Source organism: Phaenicophaeus curvirostris, chromosome 2 (genome assembly GCF_032191515.1).
Source record: "Phaenicophaeus curvirostris isolate KB17595 chromosome 2, BPBGC_Pcur_1.0, whole genome shotgun sequence".
Classification (NCBI taxonomy): Eukaryota; Metazoa; Chordata; class Aves; order Cuculiformes; family Cuculidae; genus Phaenicophaeus; species Phaenicophaeus curvirostris.
In genome coordinates, this window is record NC_091393.1 from 45,387,722 (window position 1) to 45,407,000 (window position 19,279).

At 39.4% G+C, this 19,279-nt stretch overlaps 1 protein-coding gene across 5 annotated transcripts in view; it reads right to left on the minus strand.

Annotated features, from left to right (window-relative positions):
- ARHGAP18 (Rho GTPase activating protein 18) overlaps positions 1–19,279 on the minus strand; it is a 92,265-nt gene that overhangs the window by 23,884 nt on the left and 49,102 nt on the right. For 2 of the 5 annotated variants that reach the window (XM_069851857.1, XM_069851856.1), the window contains exons 2-6: positions 15,697–15,896; positions 13,428–13,663; positions 10,562–10,634; positions 4,305–4,474; positions 1,949–2,114 (exon numbers count right to left, since the gene is read on the minus strand). In XM_069851857.1, the coding sequence (XP_069707958.1) occupies positions 1,949–2,114; positions 4,305–4,474; positions 10,562–10,634; positions 13,428–13,663; positions 15,697–15,896 (845 nt within the window). Of the gene's footprint in view, positions 1–1,948; positions 2,115–4,304; positions 4,475–10,561; positions 10,635–13,427; positions 13,664–15,303; positions 15,366–15,696; positions 15,897–17,251; positions 17,393–17,605; positions 17,625–19,279 lie in introns of those variants that run through there. The other 3 variants (XM_069851859.1, XM_069851858.1, XM_069851860.1) reach the window with 3 other exon arrangements.

Genomic DNA, 19,279 nt, shown 5'->3' on the forward strand with positions numbered 1-19,279 from the left:
TACTCTTTTGATCCTCTCTCCCATCCCACCAGGGAGGGAGAGTGAGCAAGAGGCTGCGTAGTGCTGGCTATGGTTAAACCATAATGCTGACACAGAACTTCTCTGTCAGAAGTACTGATAATTACAGTACGTGCAGTTTCTCTGAAACAGCATGTAACACTACATGTAGCTAGAATCTCCTGCTTGGTATGATGCCACGCTAACATTGAGTGCGGAACAGCTGTAATTACTAAAAATATGTCAGCTCTTGAGGGAATGTGATATACATCAAAGAAACACCAGTTTCAGTGCCAAATCAGGGAGTCCTTCTATTTCTACCAGCATAAAAAAAAATATGTAGAGGCTCATACATACACTTGATATCCATATTCCTTAGTTTTATCATCTTTAAGATCGTGTCAATAATAAAAGCTTCTACTGAGATGGAGTTGGAGAAACAAACTGTAGGAGGTCAACAGAAAAGCAGGGCCAGGCATGGCACAACATTCCACAGAAGAATTACATTTTCATCATCTTCACATACTCAAATACAAATGGCAACAGCCAATAGATCCACCATTGCATGAATCAATAAGCCAAACAGCACTTCAGGATTGAAGAGGCGAGGGTCAGCTAAAGCAACAAGGTGCTGAAGGCATTGCAGTGCAAAGCCAGGTTTGTCCGGCAGAAAGGGTGACCTGCCATTGTCTATTTTCTGCACATTTCCATAAGTCTAGTCCATCTTTAACTTGGGGGAAAACAGAGGGTTTAATCAATTCAATGTTTTTCAAGACTGTCTATCATTCAAATAATAAAGCTATGAGTGAAATCCAATTTACAATAACTTTGGTAAGAAGAATCAATTAAAACTAAGACCAAAAACACAAGAGAAGAAAGTGTTGTTTCTGTTTATTAGTGAAAGCACAAACACTTCTTCAAGGAGAAAATTTTTAAAAGGGATCAAGATCTCATAGATGTTTCTGTGTATGCCTTTTGCATTTAAAAAGTTATTTTCCACTACTGTAGAGTGAAGAATCTATTGTACCTTGATGTACATCTCTCAACCCTCTCTGTTGCTTTCAATTACTTGAAGTGAGCTACTGCACTGTCACATTTATTGAACCTTGACAACAGGGTTTTGACCAAAGCAGTCTTGTGATGAAATGGTAACACATTTCAAGCTCTTGTAAAGAATTTAGCAGAAGCCATAAACACGGAAAACAGAGCACTAAAAACCTGCAGAATCTTGAAATTGTTTTTCATGTGTCCTATGTTCCCAAAAAAAGCATCGTGATTATACATATGCTCCAACATCTTGCAGAGCAAAATGACACATTGCAACTGTCTTGATATCCTCTGCAACAGCCTAAATCATCCACTCAATATGATGCCATTTAGCATAAAAACTGCATTATGGCTTGAGTAAATGCTGGACAGGCAAGGCCTATGTGACACAAAGTTTGTACCAGACAGAATAGGAAAGCAGGTGACAAAAGGTTCCCAGCATCTCCTGCCAAGGTCAACTAAAGCAAAAAAGTCAGGTAGAAGTAGCACAGTACTTACCCTCAGGAAAGCAGGCAAAGAATACCCACAAAGAATACGTACATGTGCCCTCCCAGGGAATACAGCAACACATAAGAATTCCTGTGAAGCAGTTCTTCCAGCACAGCACACTACTAAGACAGAACCCCTTCTTCACTCCTTGGTTTATCTGCTCAGTGACTGACCTGAGTTTTACATTTAGACAAAGAGCATGGTCCTGTAGCTGGAGTGACTATATGCATGAACTTGCTTAGGTGTGCCTCGAGTTAAGGCATATAATTAAATGCCACTCAGGACCCATGTTATGTTTATCTATTTATATTTACACATACATAAGTTTTCTGCTGAAAAATCTTAGAGAACAAGATGCATTTGTTTTATTAGATTAAAACAGCCCCATCTGGTTCAGAACATAAAACTGACTCACCTTTGGTTTTGATTTTTACAGCTTTTTGCTGCTTGAATTCTGTCCCAAGTACATCATAGAGAGCAGTTAATTCAATCAGCGCTAAAGAATAGACTTTCTTCATGTCCTGAGGGGCCAGGTCACCAATCTTTGTGGTACCCGTTTTGTCCTTTGGCAGCCTGAAATTCTAACAGCAGAGATTTGCAGCAGAGTGAATAATCCAAGTCAGAACAAATTTCTTAGCTTCAAGGTTATGTTTCCTTCAGGGCACAACCTTTTATCATGAAGCCTGCTGTTACTGACTAAATCATGGGAGAATCCCCTAGGCAGATTGAAAATCAGATGATCTTAAAAGTCATATACAGAAGAAGGTTCCTAGTAACTTCTAGAGGTCATCTAGTTCAACTGACTGAATTGCATTGTCCCAAAACCTCTATAGGCAACCATTCCACTGTTTAATGCCCTCAAGGGGACTTCTTTGTTTTGCTAAACAGAATTCCCTCCCTCCCCCCACCACCCACCCACCCCACCCCCCCCCCGTAGTCATCTCTGTCCATTGCCTCTTGTCATTTCACTGTGCAACTCCAAGAAGAGTCTGGCTTTGTCTTGCTTGTAACCACCCACCACCACCTTCTGCATCCTTTTGAAATTTACAGTGGTGGAAATGGCTGTCCATAAACAATCCTTTGCATATACAACTGAAATAGAAATCCCTCTATCCCTCTGCACTTATGCAAACAAAATAATATATTTGGCTGTCATATAAATAATAAAAAAGCAGTTCCCTTCTTAGCGAAACGGGATGCTTAATTATGGCTCTTTCTACTATCTCAAATGGTTAGAAGCTGCAGCCAGAGACTAACATAAGGAATTGAGCTGAGAGGGCAAGGCAGAGGGATTTTCCAGTTCATAGAGCTTCTAAACTCCATGCCTCATCAGCAGGCTTCTAAGTAAGACTCTTGCCTGTGCCTGACATTAGCAGTGTGCTGAACTCACATCAAGAAGGTTGACAAGACTGACATCCATTTAGAAAGACGTATTATACTCCAGAATTATTTTCTCATCCTGCACAGACCCAGTGACAGCACAGCTGAGTTGGTGGCTATGACACATAACTACAAGGGTGCACACAGAAACAGAAAAATAATCTACAAATTGTAGATATATAGTCAGTTTCCCACCTTGAGGTTTCATTTAGTTCCACAAAGAAGTAAGTTTTAAAATAGCTGTGACTGATGGAGGTGCAACAAACACAAACTGTACATTTAAACAATCTGGGTAACTTCCTTTTCCTATCATTTTGCCACTCCTTCCATCACCGAAGGAGAAATCCCATAGCCATGTCTTTGAGCAATTCTTCATAAGCCTAGCTAAAAGTATAGGAAAAGTGTGTTTATGCATATATATATATATATGCACATATATAGAAGTAAGCCAGAGTATAGCTATAGTTTCCTTGATATAGACTGCATTAAAGGAACATGACTCAAACACTCTAGAATCCATTTCTAAATATCTATTAGTGTCTGGCTCATAATGTTTAAACCAAGATATGTGGGGTATTTACTGTCTGAAGAACTGTACATGTCCTATCTAAATTAAGTGTTTGAAGAATTATGGAACATTATTAGCTCAGACACTATGCTTACTCAAACATGTTTGCATGCACTGTTAAAAAAAAAGACATTTTTCACACCAGTCATTAGTTTACACGTCATATGTAACTGTATGTTCATGAACTGTTAAGTAGAGAGGGATCCTCACAGAGAAGCCTGAGGATCAACAACAAAATTCCTTGAAGGATCTTCTTTTGTATTTATTCAGAGAATAAGCCTTTTTTTAATTAAGATTTGGAAATAAAAACAAAGCACAAACTAATCCTTGATTGCCTGCTACTTGACTTTAGACTTCCATAGGTCATTTTGCTCTTCACTCCCACCCCTCAGCTATCTGCATCAGTAAGCTGCACACAGTTTCTATGGGCATCCACCAGCCCTTTCTACATGACAACAGAGATTTTCATATCAGAAGTAAAACATCTCACCTCAAATAACAGGAAAGGAGGTTGTAAACAAAGGAATTAAAGACATAATTTCTGTACAAGTACCTCTAAGCCACTATTCCAGCTTAATATTACTAGTCCATTACTGCTTACACATGAAGTGCATTTTCCCAGAAAGACAATAAAATAAATAGGCAGAAGAGTAGTTCCTTCTATGTTACTGATAATGCTATCCCCAAAAATGAGTTATCTTGAGAAGGTCAGTCTCCATAAAGCTAGATCCAACCACATTCTTCTAAGTCTAGTTCATCCATTATCAGAAAAATATCATCCAATCAGAACCAGTAGTAAAAACAAAGAATACGAAACACCTACCGGAAGAAGAGTGTCACCTCCTCCGCCCTTGCACATTTTGTCTACTGAGCTGTCTTTAAGATTAGCTGCTTGTTCTGAAAATGATATCTCCAAATTGATGTCAGTGTCCAAAGACGGCAAGTCTTCAAGCGGACTCTTCTGCTCATCAGTTCCAAGACTGTACTTTGGACCTGAAAATAGTGTAGAAAAAACTAATCATCAACAGCAGCACAATTGAACATCACTCGGTGCATGAGTTTAAAACCAAGCAGAAATTAATGCTGTGGAGAGGATGGATTTTCTGACTTCAAGTTCACTGACTTTGCATTTTTTATGTCAGTTGCAAATTTAGCTTCTTACAAAGGTTCATCTTGTATAGTTTTTCTTTAATAATTCTGCCAAGGCATGGGGTTTTCTCCTATTTTTCTATTATGAAAAGATAAAGCAATTCATCTCAAACAAACATCAGACTCCCAGAATCTTAGAGCCAAAGAGCTTTGGCATCAGAAGTTTCTTGCCATCAAACAATTTACAACCTCAAAAGACAGTAACAGCCTGCAACCAATCAGCACTTCTTTCAGCTGTTAAAACTACAGAAGCAGAAGAGAATGTTTTTTCTATCATCCAAAGCATTAACATCTGGGAATAAAAGCGAGTACATATATCATGTCTTTGTCACAACATTCCTGTCCTTATCTCGGTCTTAAGAGTCTAGATTCCTCAGAACTGTTTAGACAGGTTTCCATGACACAAGAAAGGACTAAGTACACAAAAATGGCCTTACTTCTTTTTCTTTTAAGGAACAAAGAATCAAACACTATGCAAATTTAGAACACTCTTTGGTTTAAAAAAAAGGCAAAAACCAAAAACCCAGAAGGAAATAAAGGGAAAGACAGTACTGTTTTAGAAAAAGAAGTAATCTAATTTCATAGTAAATCAACCACTACTTTTCAGTTAAAATATATTATGAAAGATGCAAAAGGAAACTTACATTGTAAGTAACACTAATACAATGCATCAAAGACAATTTAGCCAAAGACTCTGATGTCTCCAGCATCTCTCTTGTGATGTGGTACTTCTTAAAGGATACATCCTTGACTAGGTTCCTTGTACACAATATCGCAAATATCCAGCAACTATTTGCGATGCAATTCATAGATCCTTTAAACCAGGGCTAATATAAACAAATCAATCCTGCTCATTTTAGTGGGACCGTGATTCTGCCACTGGATCCAACTCACAGGAGACTGCAACCTGTTCAAAGCTAACATACCACAAGCCCAGAAAAAGTATGATGGAAAGAGTATACCAAATGCTTTGGTATACGAGTAATGTGTAACACAATAGATTAATTTCTTTACATCTCCATGGGAAATTTTTGCATTGCCTAGAATATCTATGCTAAGCCAAGCCAGAAAAAAAATTCCAACCTGATTTGAAGCTGCAAGATAGGCTGATTAAGAAAGAAGGCATCAGGGAAGTGCTGCTCAACACTGATACTTTCAGTGGTCTGCAAAAGAGCTGAGCTGCAAGCACACTACCCAAACATCAAAGGAAGCACCAAGTTTTAAAAAAATAAAAATTACACCAACCTGAAAATTTTTCTGCACCTAGCTGCATCTAATTGAAAGACACAAAACCAAGACTAGTCTCAGTTCTTTAGAGTGATTAGTGAAAACGACCTCAACCTGCTGGGGCCAAGATCAGGTGACCTGATAGACAGGCAAGTGGCTGCAGCCACCATAGCCCTCTAGTAGGGCAAATTAATTTATGCAACCACTCCCACATCAATGTAATTGATCTACAGCTAAGATGCTGCCAGAGAGAGAAATTGGATTTGAGTTGACACTTTGACTCTACTTACAAACAAGCAATACTGCAAGAAGTAGAATAAAACATTTCCAAATACTGCCTGCTGCACGTGCTGCCTCTTGCTCTTTTCAGAGTGGCTTCTGGCCGCTTTCCACACACCTCGAAAAACGCCCAAGACATAAGCTAAATATTAAGCTGATCCTGAAACTAGAGCTGATCCTTTCAGCAAACTGATATTTGAGACCTCAGTAACCAAACATAATCAAGGTCAAATTCGTTCCCAGCTGTGATCTTTGGCCTCTCTGTTTGTATATCTATATACATCACGTAAACTATTTAACGCATCCAAACTAAAGGAAGACAGTTCCCTGTACCCCCAGGACTTCTGTCTTGCTAACGTAGCCTATATATGACCTACATACTTCCTACCAGCTTGGAGAGGAACTGATGTTAACAAATAATAAAGCAGTAGTTTCAGTCCTCTGGTCAAACGAAGGTGCCGTGTAAAGCAGATGTCTTGTGCTGTGCACATTTTAACGGTCTGGAAATGCTGCTATTGTGGGGAGTTTCTTCTTGGTCACATAGCCATGCTCCTATTGTTGTGCATTCATTAATTAGGAAGTAGCTCTAAGAGGAAGCAGCTTTGGCATTCTGCCAACCACATGCAGTATTTCATGAAAGAAATGCAAGTGCGATACAGGAAAATGTAAATATTATCAATAAGGATATGGCAACCACATTTTCTATTAGTCCTATACCCTTTCCTTGGTTCTATTTAAAGATCACATAAAATTATAGGAATTCTTCAGGAGTGGGGTGGGGGTTATGTTTAGGGCTTTTTTAATAGGACATGGAAACACTGTAAGTTTCAAACTTGCAACTTCCTAGTTTTGCTAACGAATCTAGAGCATACCCTGATGGAGCTATGCCAATAGTTCTTTATAACTGGAAAGATAAAATGTCTGACTTTTTTGGTTTTTTGAATGACAAATCATTTCCTTAAAATAAGCTGATTCACAGATGATTTTAAATAGCAAATAAGAAACTTTGTAATCTTTTCACAAACATTGTATCACTCCAGCCATAAATTCTTCATTTATTATGTAAAATGAAAAGCAGAAACAAACTCTTTAATTAAAAGCACAACCAAATTTCAGTCTTTTTCCCTATCAAGAAGCAAACATTACAGCTTTTTTCCCTCATGTTATAAAAGCACACACAATTCTTTCATCCATTTGCCAGACCATTATGCTTTCAGGCTGCCCTTATGCAGAGGTTTTATCTAACATTCTTTCCGTTTAGCTAATCCAGTCTGTTCATAAGGACAACCGCAGTCCAACAGTAAACTGACTTTTGCTGCTCCTCTGTTTAAGCTAATGAGTATTTAACTTTCCATCTGCTTTATTCCTTCCTTTTTATTTCTCAAATTGTCTCAATCAACATGTTTATTTACTCCTTTTCATAGGCATCCAAAGAGAGTTACTTATTTTTTCTTTCATAGCTGTTGAACATATTGCTAGCTTTGCAAGTCTTTAGTGTTACTGATTCTTAAAATTACAATGTCTTTTGACAGCTTAATACATAATTCTAGATTTTCTTTTTTCTTTCCTGTAGACATGTTCTGTACCTACAAGAAACAAAAAAGGCACTTGAAGCCAGTAGGTAAGGGTCCTTCCAAAAACCAACAAATATGCATTTACCACCACCAAAAAAAAACTTAGGAACTCACTAAACTGTCCTGTTTGTGCAGGATCAGGCAGAAAAAAAACATAATGGTTTAATATTATTCCCTGAGTCTACTCACATTGTTCAGACAAGAAACAAGGTGTGTTGGGCTGGCAAGAAAGGAGGAGGGAACACAAGTTCACACAGCTCATTTTTGCTCTGAGTGCAAACCATTATCATCTTCAGTCTGGCAGAAGCACTTGGGAATGCAACATTCAAATACGAAATTAGGAACAGAGTGATCACCTTTGGAGAAGGGCCAGAGTAATTCACTCTAACAGTTTTAAGGCAACTCAGTTTAAATTTTGGACTTTTCTTATAATGTCTGATATTATATCCATCATCTCAGACATATCTGTCAAAGGGGGGTTCCATTTTAAAATAATGTATTTGGATTTCATAAATATTTAATATCTTCGAAATAACAAGCACTGTTTACTTTTTGCCTTGAATTCATTCACTGTTTGCATAACACTAATTTGCTCATTATTATGGAGGTAAGATCATCGCACAGCACTGAAACAGGTGCAGTGCTTTTAACACTGCCAGACTTGCATGATTCAACTGCAAATTGAAGTGATTTTTCTCTTCCTGCTCCAGTCTTGGGAGCAGAGCCCACTTTTGCATATTGACAAGAGCAGAAGCATATCAGGATGTAAGCAGGCTGCATTTCCCATCCACATCACAATCTGTGCTGAGGAGAGGTAGCATATGGGATTTGCCTTTCAGAACTTCCCATTTCTTAAGGATTCATCAGGGCCACTGGAAAAAAAGAACCAGATGTGATAAAAGTTCTGTAATAATTGCTTGGTAATTTTCCAGTTCTGAATCCTACAGTGCAGTTTACTGACACAAGCACCAGCCATCTCTTCCTTCCCTTGTGCTGAACCAGCAGTCTGGCAGCCTTCCCAGTTTTTTACTGTTCTTATTGGAGTGAGGTTTGCTGACATGTAAGGGAGGAAGGGAAGGATTAACAGCACTTCTGGAAAGGCACAGATTCGGTGATATTGAGAGGATCCTTGTGGAGAAGGACTTGGGAGTGCTGACTGATGAGAAGCTCAACATGAGCTGGCAATGTGCGCTCATAGCCCAGAAGGCCAATTGTATCCTGGGCTGCATCAAAAGACGCATGGCCAGGAGGTCGAGGGAGGCGATTCTGTCCCTCTATTCCTCTCCTGTGAGAGCCCCACCTGGAGTACTGCTGTGAGGTCAGGCTGAGAGAGTTGGGCTTGTTCAGCCTGAGGAAAAGAAGACTCCAAGGAGACCTTATAGTGACCTTCCAATACTTGAAGGGGCTACAGGAAAGCTGGGGAGGGAGCGTTTACAAAGGCTTGTAGTGATAGGACAAGAGGCTTTAAATTGGAAGGGAGAAGATTTAGACTAGACAATAGGAAGAAATTCTTCACAATGAGGGTGGTGAAACACTGGAACATGTTGCTCAGGGAAGTTGTGGATGTTCTCTCCCTGGAGGTGTTCAAGGCTAGGTTGGATGGGACCTTGAACAGCCTGGTCTGGGGGGAGGTGTCCCAGCCCATGGCAGGGGGGTTGGAAATGAACAATCTTTAAGGTTCCTTCCAACTCAAACCATCCCATGATTCTATATTCATGGCTGGCTTATATTCATCTCTCTCACTTCCACCTCCATGCACATACTAGTTTGTTGCTGTTTTCTAGATCTAATCCTACAGTAACCATTTTTCCAGAATACTACTGGTCAGTATTCTAGAACTGGAGCAGAAATTTATTTGGTGGCTTAATTATAGATAAGTAACTTGCAGTATGGAACTTGATCTGCCTGACTGACTATTTAAGCTGCTACAGGGTTCAGCATAACACTTACGGACTATCCAGTCCACCAGAAGAAAAATAAAAAACCCAACACGTAAGCAATGCAGAACAGCAATGCAGTATTTTAAAGCTTAAATGGCTGCTGGTTATCAATATCCTGATGTATACAGTAATGGGGTATGGTGGTATATAACAGACATGGTGCAATGCCTACTTCAAAGAAACCTAAGATGATGCAGAGTTGCCAACCTTTTATTATGGGACCTGAAGTGCAGCCGAAGTTTTGTCAAAGCCCTTCATCATACTCTGAGCAGAAACTATGGAAACAGCTAAGGACTTCTGTGATGCTCTGCCCTACCTGACAGTGAGAGGGAGGGATCTTCCCCTTGGTACTGCACCCTTCTTGTGTAATCATGCGCTGTTGAACACAACCCAGTCCTACTCATTAAGAATGTTATTTCCTTTCCATTTTCATTGAAAAGGTAAACAACTTTGCTCTTCCATCCCTGCATTTTTCTTGAGCTGCAGATACATAGCAAGCTCTCACTTTTTTGGATGTTTATAGTCCAATTGTTCAGTTCTTTTGTATGCACGGATGAGACTGTATATAACACTTAATTTCCTGTACCGTACAGCAGAGATAAACCAGAAGGGATAAACTAAGGATCAGGAAAGACCTAAGCATAAGCTACGAGAGGAGACTTCTCCCATATTATTTGATTATAAAATGATCACTGTAAACAAACAAGATTTCACAGATGGCTCAAGGATACTATCTACAGCCACACCTAAAAATTTTACACCACAACACAGGTCAGAAGAATAGGTTTGTCACAAGAATTTTGTTTTCTTTCACTGAAAAGTTACTGGAAATATATGGATGTATGTGGTAGCTTGCATAGCTGAAAGCCTACAAACCAAAAAAAAACGAAACCAAAAATGGGAGTTATTACCTTTTGATCCATCTTGTGTTTCATTTTTGGTTTCACTTCCTTTCACAGTTGAGGGTCCACTTCCTTCACAAACCTAAGAAAGGAATAGTAAATATATGTATGCCTATAAAAAATAAGCACATGGTTGTAGAAATTCCTTTGACTCTGTGCATGACTAAAACATATACTCCTGCAAATGAGGGCTACACAGCAGCACTCCTATGTGTTTCAGTAGAAAACCCTTTGCCAAAGTCTAAGGGGATCTGAAATCTAGGTGATTAAAAAATTACTAATTAAGTCTATTCCCCTTCTTCCCAAAAGGATAAGTGGATACAAGACCTAATTTTTCAGAGCTGCAGACAGTAAGAAAATCTAGTCTTTGATCTGAAGCCATAGTTTGCACTGGAAAGGACACGGAAAGGGAATCTAGAGGAGACATTTTAACTTACTCAGTTCAAATTCCTTCCTCTTGCAAAATCTTACATGATTGCCTCCCTTACAGAACACTCCCATTCCTTTTTCAAGGTAGCCTTACATTAATAACTGTGCTTATAGCTTACGATTCCCAACAGCAACACTGGGACACTTTGGAGAGTCAACAAAACAGGAAAGGATTTTAAACACTTCTCCTTTCTACAATGTTGCATTACCCAGTTCTCAAGATTTGTCATATTCCATTCCAGTAGAATGACACCTACTACAGAAAAATATATTTCAGAATACGTAGAAAATGTATACCCATATATACATATATATGCATACATATATATACACGTATACACCCATATAGGTTTTTACCCACATATTATTTTTATTATCTTTTTGGCAACTCAGGTCAACAATTAATTGGTTTGCAGTCTGGATTTTTAATTGTATTTTACTCAAGCACTGTGTAAATACATACTTACTGAGAAAAAAAAAATCAAGTTCTAGAGGTTTCTCCTACCAACACATTCGCTTTTTATTAATATCAGGGATCTCGAGAGGCAGAAGAAGACAATGCGACTGCCCAGAAAATTATTACTGTTTCACAGAGCAGTAGAAGCAGACTGGGAAGCTATGGAGGTGCCAAAAGTCTAGCTTCTTTTTGGGAATATGGCAGGAAATTTAGTAGAAACATCAACACAATTGTTGCATTCACGCAAAACATCATTGCTATTGTTTTACCTTTCCTCCTGCTTTCCCCCAGGTGAAAGGAGGTTACAGGATTTTTGGAGGCTATTATTGAACTAGAATGACTTCACACAGCTGCAGATGGCTTCATTCCTCTTTTGTTAAGTAAAAAGCTTTCTAATGATTGGAGAGTAAGAAAGCACAGAAACAAGTTACCTAGGGAGGTTGTAGAAGTTAATTCATTACAGGCTTTCTGTGACAGAATAGGTGAATAATCACAAGCAATGATTTCTGAATAATCTTTCTTTGGAGAAAGGAATGCAGTACAGGTTTGAGGGCCTACACGTGTATTATTTTATTTCAGTCAGGGAGATAGGTTTAGAAGGATTTTTTTTTTCAGTTATTTCTGTATGTAATACATATTTGTTTTTCATACATGTTTAATGGCTACAATCATTTGTCTGTTTGCATTACTTCCCACTGATGTGATCAATATCAAAGCTGAAGAGCGACAGAAGTCTACTGAACACTGTGACATTATTTTGTAACATTAAAATGTGTAGCTTAAATACAGGAACATGAGTATTTCTTGTGCTTTACTGAAATAACATACTTAAAAGAGAAATTATATTGCTTTAAGCTATATAATATTTTACCTAAATTGCTCTGCTATTAGATCTTGTAATTCTTCAGCGTAGCCAATTCCAAACCAGATCCCAGAAAGCTTCTGTGGACTTAATGCCCCTTCTACAACCACTCGCAAAGCAGAACAGTGAAAGGAAGTTGTGCCTCCAGAAGGTACATTTGAGCTTACAAACTCATCCCACTACATTTCGCCTGTACTAAATTTGAAAGATGTTGCCAGAAGAGAGGAAGCTTTTGGGGGAAGGAAGAAGTTAAATTCCCTCAAAATTCACCACACTTTCCACTACCACTCCCATGATGCTGAATGGCAGTGGTAGCAGCGAAAACAAGGGACAGGTCAGGTAAGCTAGCTGTGCACCTTCATCAGGTCAGAGTCTCCTCATGGCTGAAGATCTTGCTGCTTTTAGGGGACGAGAGAGGAATTCTAATGATAATCTCCATTTCCCTCCTTCCTTGTTCCTGTATGCAGGAGAGGAACTCTCCTGTCTGATGCCCCACAAGAGGAAGCTGGGACCCTCCAAGACCTGTCAGAGCAACTTCCCACACAATTTAACAACACATACAGGCCCTGGGAGTTAGTATAGGGACTACACCCCAGCTGACAGACATAAAGACCTAGCCAAAATAGAGGAGGTTACACTGATGTATCATTCCCCCCCCCTTTTTTTTAAGAAAAAAAGAAACAAGAGCACCAACGAAAGGTACTGCTCCCTGTTTCGCAGACCCCTCCAGATTGCTGCAGGGCATTACCACCCAAAGATAAAAGTGAGCTTTTGGTAGCAATTTGGGTGACTGCTGTTATGAGATTTGCATCTGCATTAAAATTAATTCAAATTGATACCTTGACCATGGAGTGGTTGTTTTATTCATCACCTTTTAAACAGTACAAGGCCAATGTACATACTTCTTTTTACATACTAAAATTGCTTATTGCAATGGCAAATTTGAACCAATGTTATTCCCATAAATTCAGTACAAAATTCCCTTGGAAATAAGTGAAAAGTTAGACACAAATCTTATGGAAATATGGAAAGATTTTGTTACTGTGCTTCCTTCTCCCCCGCTACTCCTGCACGACCCTCTCTTCTCTCTGCCAGAACCAAAGAAAAAAGGATAGACAGGAACTTACATTTCCCTTTGAGTCATTTTGTAGCTTGAAGATATCTCTGACATCAGGAATCTGGTGCTGTTTGTTTTTTTTCCTCATAGTCTGCGTGACAGTCTCTACTCGCTTTTCTACTGCTGCCTTCTGGGTTCGCGTCAGTGTGGACAGAAAGACCATGCTTTCCAGGGAGTCTCCAGAGCTCTCGCCAAACAGATTTGACAGACCTGCCTCCTTCAGCCATTCTTCTTCCAGTTCTCCCTCTGAGCAAGGCAAAGAGAAAAAGGCATAAACGTTGGCTTTTGTGTACTGCTAGTCACACTGGATGTTATGGCAGTTCACAGGGAAAGTACTAAGAGGATACACAATTAAGAACAATTGCACTATAGTGACTTAGAAAAAAACTATTGTTTCTGAAGAACTTCAAAAGGGTTAACAGGATATCAAAGCTTTTAAAATAGTTAATCCAATACAGATGGCTACTGGGCAATCTTTATAACAATCCACAACACTTCCATTAAATCATATACCATTTTATGAATGTACCTAGGTATAAGTGTTTGTGGGGAAGTCTGAAAGCTTCTGATCATTGCTGCTTCATTGGTTTTTGGTTCAGTCCTCAATCTTTTTAGCTCCTTTACTGACACGGTTCTGCCCACTTTCCTTGATACATTAACCCTACTGCTCTCCACTAGCTCAATTTAATGAAGGACAAACCAGGCTACAGGAGTCACCTTAATGCTATTTTTTTAATCAGTTCTTAAGACATGATCTCCAGCCTGCTGGCAGCCCACAAAGCAATTGTTGGTTTAGTCTTATAGCTGACAGGTTATCCCTTATCGACAGATCACTGCACATAAAAGAGGAGAAAGCTATTAAGTACTGTCACTGTTGCCAAAACATCTGCTTCTGAAACCAGTATCTCTCCAATGATACTTCCCTTAAAATACTAAGTTCTGTCTGTAGCAGCTGAGCTTGTCCTGAATGCCAGCAACCCAGTCAAATGTTCAAGCAACATTTTCATTAATCAGACACCTGAATGTACTCCAAAGCTGGCACATCAGCTTCAACATTGGCTGTAGTTTCCCATAGTGCCCAGAAAATAGACACAAAATTTTAAGTATGAGTATTGCTATGGCTGTGCAGCCAAATCCCAAGCCTCTGAGAAAAGGTCAAAAGGTGTGAGGCAGAATAACACCTGCTCCAGCTGATCAACTCAACTGAGCTGACCCACTTGCACTTCATGCCAGAGTCAGGAGCTCAAGCTGCGACAGCAACTAGGAGGAAGAAGGCTATATATAAGTTAAAAATGAGATGGTGGGGTTTGAAGTGCAGAGCCTGAAGGAGTAACAGAATCAGTAAGGTAGGGTAAAAGAAGAGGTTCATGTGCTGCAGAAGGATGTGCTTTGCTGCTCTGGAGAAAGCCTTGCAGCTCTGTCAGATGCCCTGCTTTCTGGGCGTGCGGGATCAGAGCCTTGCTCCAGAGTCTACCTTACTAACCTCTTCAGAAAGCTTGTAAATAGCAGTGATGTTTCAAAATGCTTATGGAGTCAGAAGCGCAAATCTCATTGAAAGCTAATGAAGCACATTCTTCTCACTTACATGGAAGCCATACCAACATGCAGACAGAGCTCACCATTTCAATTTACTGAGACTGTGGGCCTATTGTAAGATAAGGAGAGAGGCAGACACTGTACTGTTAAAAAGAATTTGAGAGAAGAGTAGAACTAAGGGCATTACTCCTCTTTTGTCCAATAGGACAAGAAAAACAAAGAAATTGCCCAGCTTCTCCTAAGATCACGCCCTTGGGAATGGCCCATAACTGATGCTTCTGAGAAACAAAAATAATACAACTGAACAGTCACAACAGTCACAACAGTTACAAGCGTAGAAAGTTACTCACTAAACTTAAACCGGTTAATCATTGGCTTGTCTTCTAAAGCGTGAGGTTTCTATCCACAATAGCTACAATAACGAACAACACACACAAAGGGTAAGTTAGTTTAACAGTAAACTGCAAACAAAGCCTTGACTGTTGCAATTTGCAAGTACAAGCACCTTTCTGAAGTTCTGCAAATACTATCTAAAGGCAAACCAGCCTTTTACTTATTTCTGATGAAATTCTCTTTCAGGATACTGTTTCTGATGATATGCATCAGAGGCAACCGGAATTTTCCACATGGATCTTCAGCAGAGTGACCTCCTTTGTGATTTAAATGTGTTTGTTGGGTACCATCTCTTGAAATAAGGCTTAAAGAAAAAACTCTAAATGAGCAAACTGAGTGGATTTCATTACCATCTGGCTCTTTCACCACAAGTGCTATTCGTTCCTCATGATTATTTCCTCTGGTTTCATGGATGTTTTCAAGTTCTTTCCAGTAGTCATCCATAGACAGTTCATCCAAGGAGTCCTGGGATCCTGAGCGGTCAAATGATGCTCCATCAAGGGTCTTCTTGGAATGGTCATGGTTCATTGTATACTGGCCAGATCGACGGCTATAAACATAAACCAAAACACAATTCTTGATGAGCATTTTAAGATACAAGATATACTAATAGCTGTGAATGCAGTTGGTGATTAATTGTGTCAAAATATCAAAGCAATTCAGTGTCAACAATGAAACCAAAGATACTAAAAGTTACTTTTAATATCTGGAATGTATGCATAATTTAACATTTCTGCTATAAGTATCTCCCAATCTGGAATAGCACAAGAGTCTGTATTAAAAAGGAAATCATTAATCCAAGTTCTAGTAACTCTAGCTACACCAAACCTCTAATTCAATTTGCAACAGTCAGTTCCATAAACTTCATGGTATATTTCTTCCTAGCATCACTGTTTATAAAGAATATTTCAGAAGTGCCTTTCTGGCTGAGTAAATTCTTATAGCTTGACAGTACCCCTACTTTTTTTCCGTTGCTATTCTGCTATCATTTTTTTACAAATGTTTAGTCTGGTATCCATGACCTTAATTACAGCTGGGAAAGCACAAAATAGAATTATTGAAGTTACAGTTTCTGGAGTAAACTGTTGAGTCCAAATGTTTAAGAAAGGCTACTATTTGTTTCTGTCTTGCTTCCTTTTTGGCTGAAAGCTTACCATTTTTATAGTTTGATATTATTAGGTTTTGGCTCACCCTGCCAAATATATGTTGCTAAGTCTTTCAAAAGGGATCCTTCATCTTAAGTACAGCTGCACTTAGAAAAAAGAAACCAACAAGCTGAAACCTCTAGGTCTCACCTTGACCTCATTAACTCGTCAGCAAAAAACTACCACTGACCTAGCAAAAAATTCCTCTTAAAAAGTGCAAAGAAAGTTATAATGATGTAATTGAAGTTACAGTTCATAGTTACAGTCAAATATACCAAATCTAAAGCCACAAACTAATTCAGACTATCAGAAAGAAGATGTGGATAACATGAGTAGGAATCTGTTGTAACTTCAGCTGGCCTACTTTGAGCAGCGGTAGATTGGACAAGACGATCTCCAGTGGCTCTATCTAAATTCAAATTACTCCACTATTATGACAGTACATCAACATTCTACCCTGTATTAAAAAACAGTAAGTTCTTAACATTTCAGGAACAGCTTCATATATCTTTTATGTCTAGCATTGCCTCCATAGTCTAAAAAAAAAGAGGCATGGTTTGGGGTTAATTCCAAGAGTAAAACATATCAGAGATCAAGCATTGTGGATTTATCACAATGTAAATGCAGTAAATGAAGTCCTAGCTTCTGATTTGGCTGACTTTGCAAGTTTATCTAGAATTAAAACAAAAGCACCCTGTCCTTTCATTTTATCTTGGGACAAATGAAGCTTGTTAGCTGCCCCTAAGGAAAAAAGCCATACCTTTCTCTCTGAAGATAAGCCCCTTTTGTGTCCAAGTCACAAATCCTTTCACACCATATGTGCTTGATTCTCTGATAAGGAATACTATATGGACTTTGCCTTTAAAGGTAAAGAGCTTCATGGAAGGACTATGTGCTTCCACCCACCCTGCCTCTCTGCTCCAGGTACAAGTTAATAAATGACAATAAATTACCATGCTAATATGTACCCCAACACCATTCCTTAACCTGCCCTTACTTGCAAGACAAATTAAAAAAACACATATAGGAGTATTTAGCTTTTGTATCACTGGTAATAACAACATCTTGCTACTAGTACATGCTACCCAACAAACACTTTTTTCCATGTGGCTACCTCAGTCCTTAATACTTCTGACAGGTGTGTCCTGCATGTGATCTGTGCTGCAGAACCACATTCGTGGAGCTGCATCAGAAGCGCTCCCAGCAGCTGGTGTAGGCGCCGAGCATGGCCAAAGCAGGTCGACTGTGGTCAAAGGAGGTCGAGGTTCCCTGCCCTTGCCCAGGCTTCCCTCCTCCAGCAGCTGAAAGTGCTCAGAGCACATGGCACCCCTCTCACAAACAGGGTCTGTAAACTTGAACTACACCCTGAGTGAGGTCAGATCTCAGTTTATTGTCACTCGGCTTAACCTTGCAGAGCTGCTCGGCAGCTCTTTGGTGGCCTTTCACCTTTGGAACAATCTGCTCTCACTGACCCACCTCAGCTGAAATTTAACTACCACAGCACACCAAGCAAAATATAAAACTAACAGATTGAATACGTTAAAAGCGCACACATTGGGGAGGTCTGGCAGGCTGAGGTGGGACTTGCTGCAGTAGGTCGTGGCTCTGTGCCATGCTTCCAGGGCAGTGCTCCTCCCATCCTTCCAAAAAAGCCAGCTCATTACCTTCCCCAGACTAGAGTCCTGTCTAAAAGAAGTGAAGCCTGTGTCCTGAAATGCAGAGCTGATACTCAGCACAGAGCACTTCAGGTCATTTTCAGGGTCCTGTGAGCATTTGCTGCTTGTTAAAAACACTACATTAACTCTCAGAGACTGCATCTTACCCTTCAAGCACCACACACAGGCTTTCTCTTCTCCATCAAACATCAGCTGCTTTTCTTGAAAGGCTCTTCCTGGCCTGACCCTTCCATCTCTCATTTATCAATCGATACAGCAACTCCCAGCTTCTGAGCAGGCCCCCATCTCCAGTTTCTGTTTGGACTGCAAAACCTGGCAAAGACATTTGCATTTGCCACACCCATGAATCATAATTCTATGGGCTAAGACAGAGAGAGGCTCAGGCTGGGAAAGAACTGCTAACACTTTAGCTGACAGAGCAGGTCAGATCTTATTCTAACTACACTTGTTTCAACATTTCTTGCCTTGCATGCCCCACCAGAGAAAGGTGCCAGTGAAGATCTATTTGGTGCATAATCGGCACAGCAGTGGCTCTGGAAATCTTTGTCTCTGTCTCTCTCCGTGCAAAAAGACGCACCAACAAGAAAGACCTTCTGAGGATAATGAGGACAGTCTTGACACCACAGTTGGTTTGGATGAGAAAAGAAAAATAAATGTTAAAATGCACAGTATGGGGGAAAAAAAGGTTGCCAATCAAGATTTTCATTTTTAGGTATCTATTGACAAGACCAAGAACATGGGATTTCTGCTGTGACCTTCCACTGAATTACATCTTTTTCCAAAAATATGTTTAAGTAAACACGAGTTGCACATCAGAACAAAAATGCATAGATGGGAACAAGTTAAGGTCAAAAAAAAAGGGATGAGAAGGACAAAAACAATAAGTCTTGGTAATAATATTATAAGGAATCTGGAAGAGACATGTTTTTAAAAATTATTAAACCTGCTTGCACAGACAGGCTCATTAAAAAAACAATCTTAAGGTATTATAAATACCCCATGTCACAAGCTTTAAAAAATTTTGTGGAAGACTGCTCTCTGAAAAAAAACTATCAGTATGAAATAAGCACAGGTCATTATAAAAAGAGCTATTATTGTGGCTGCAGAAAATA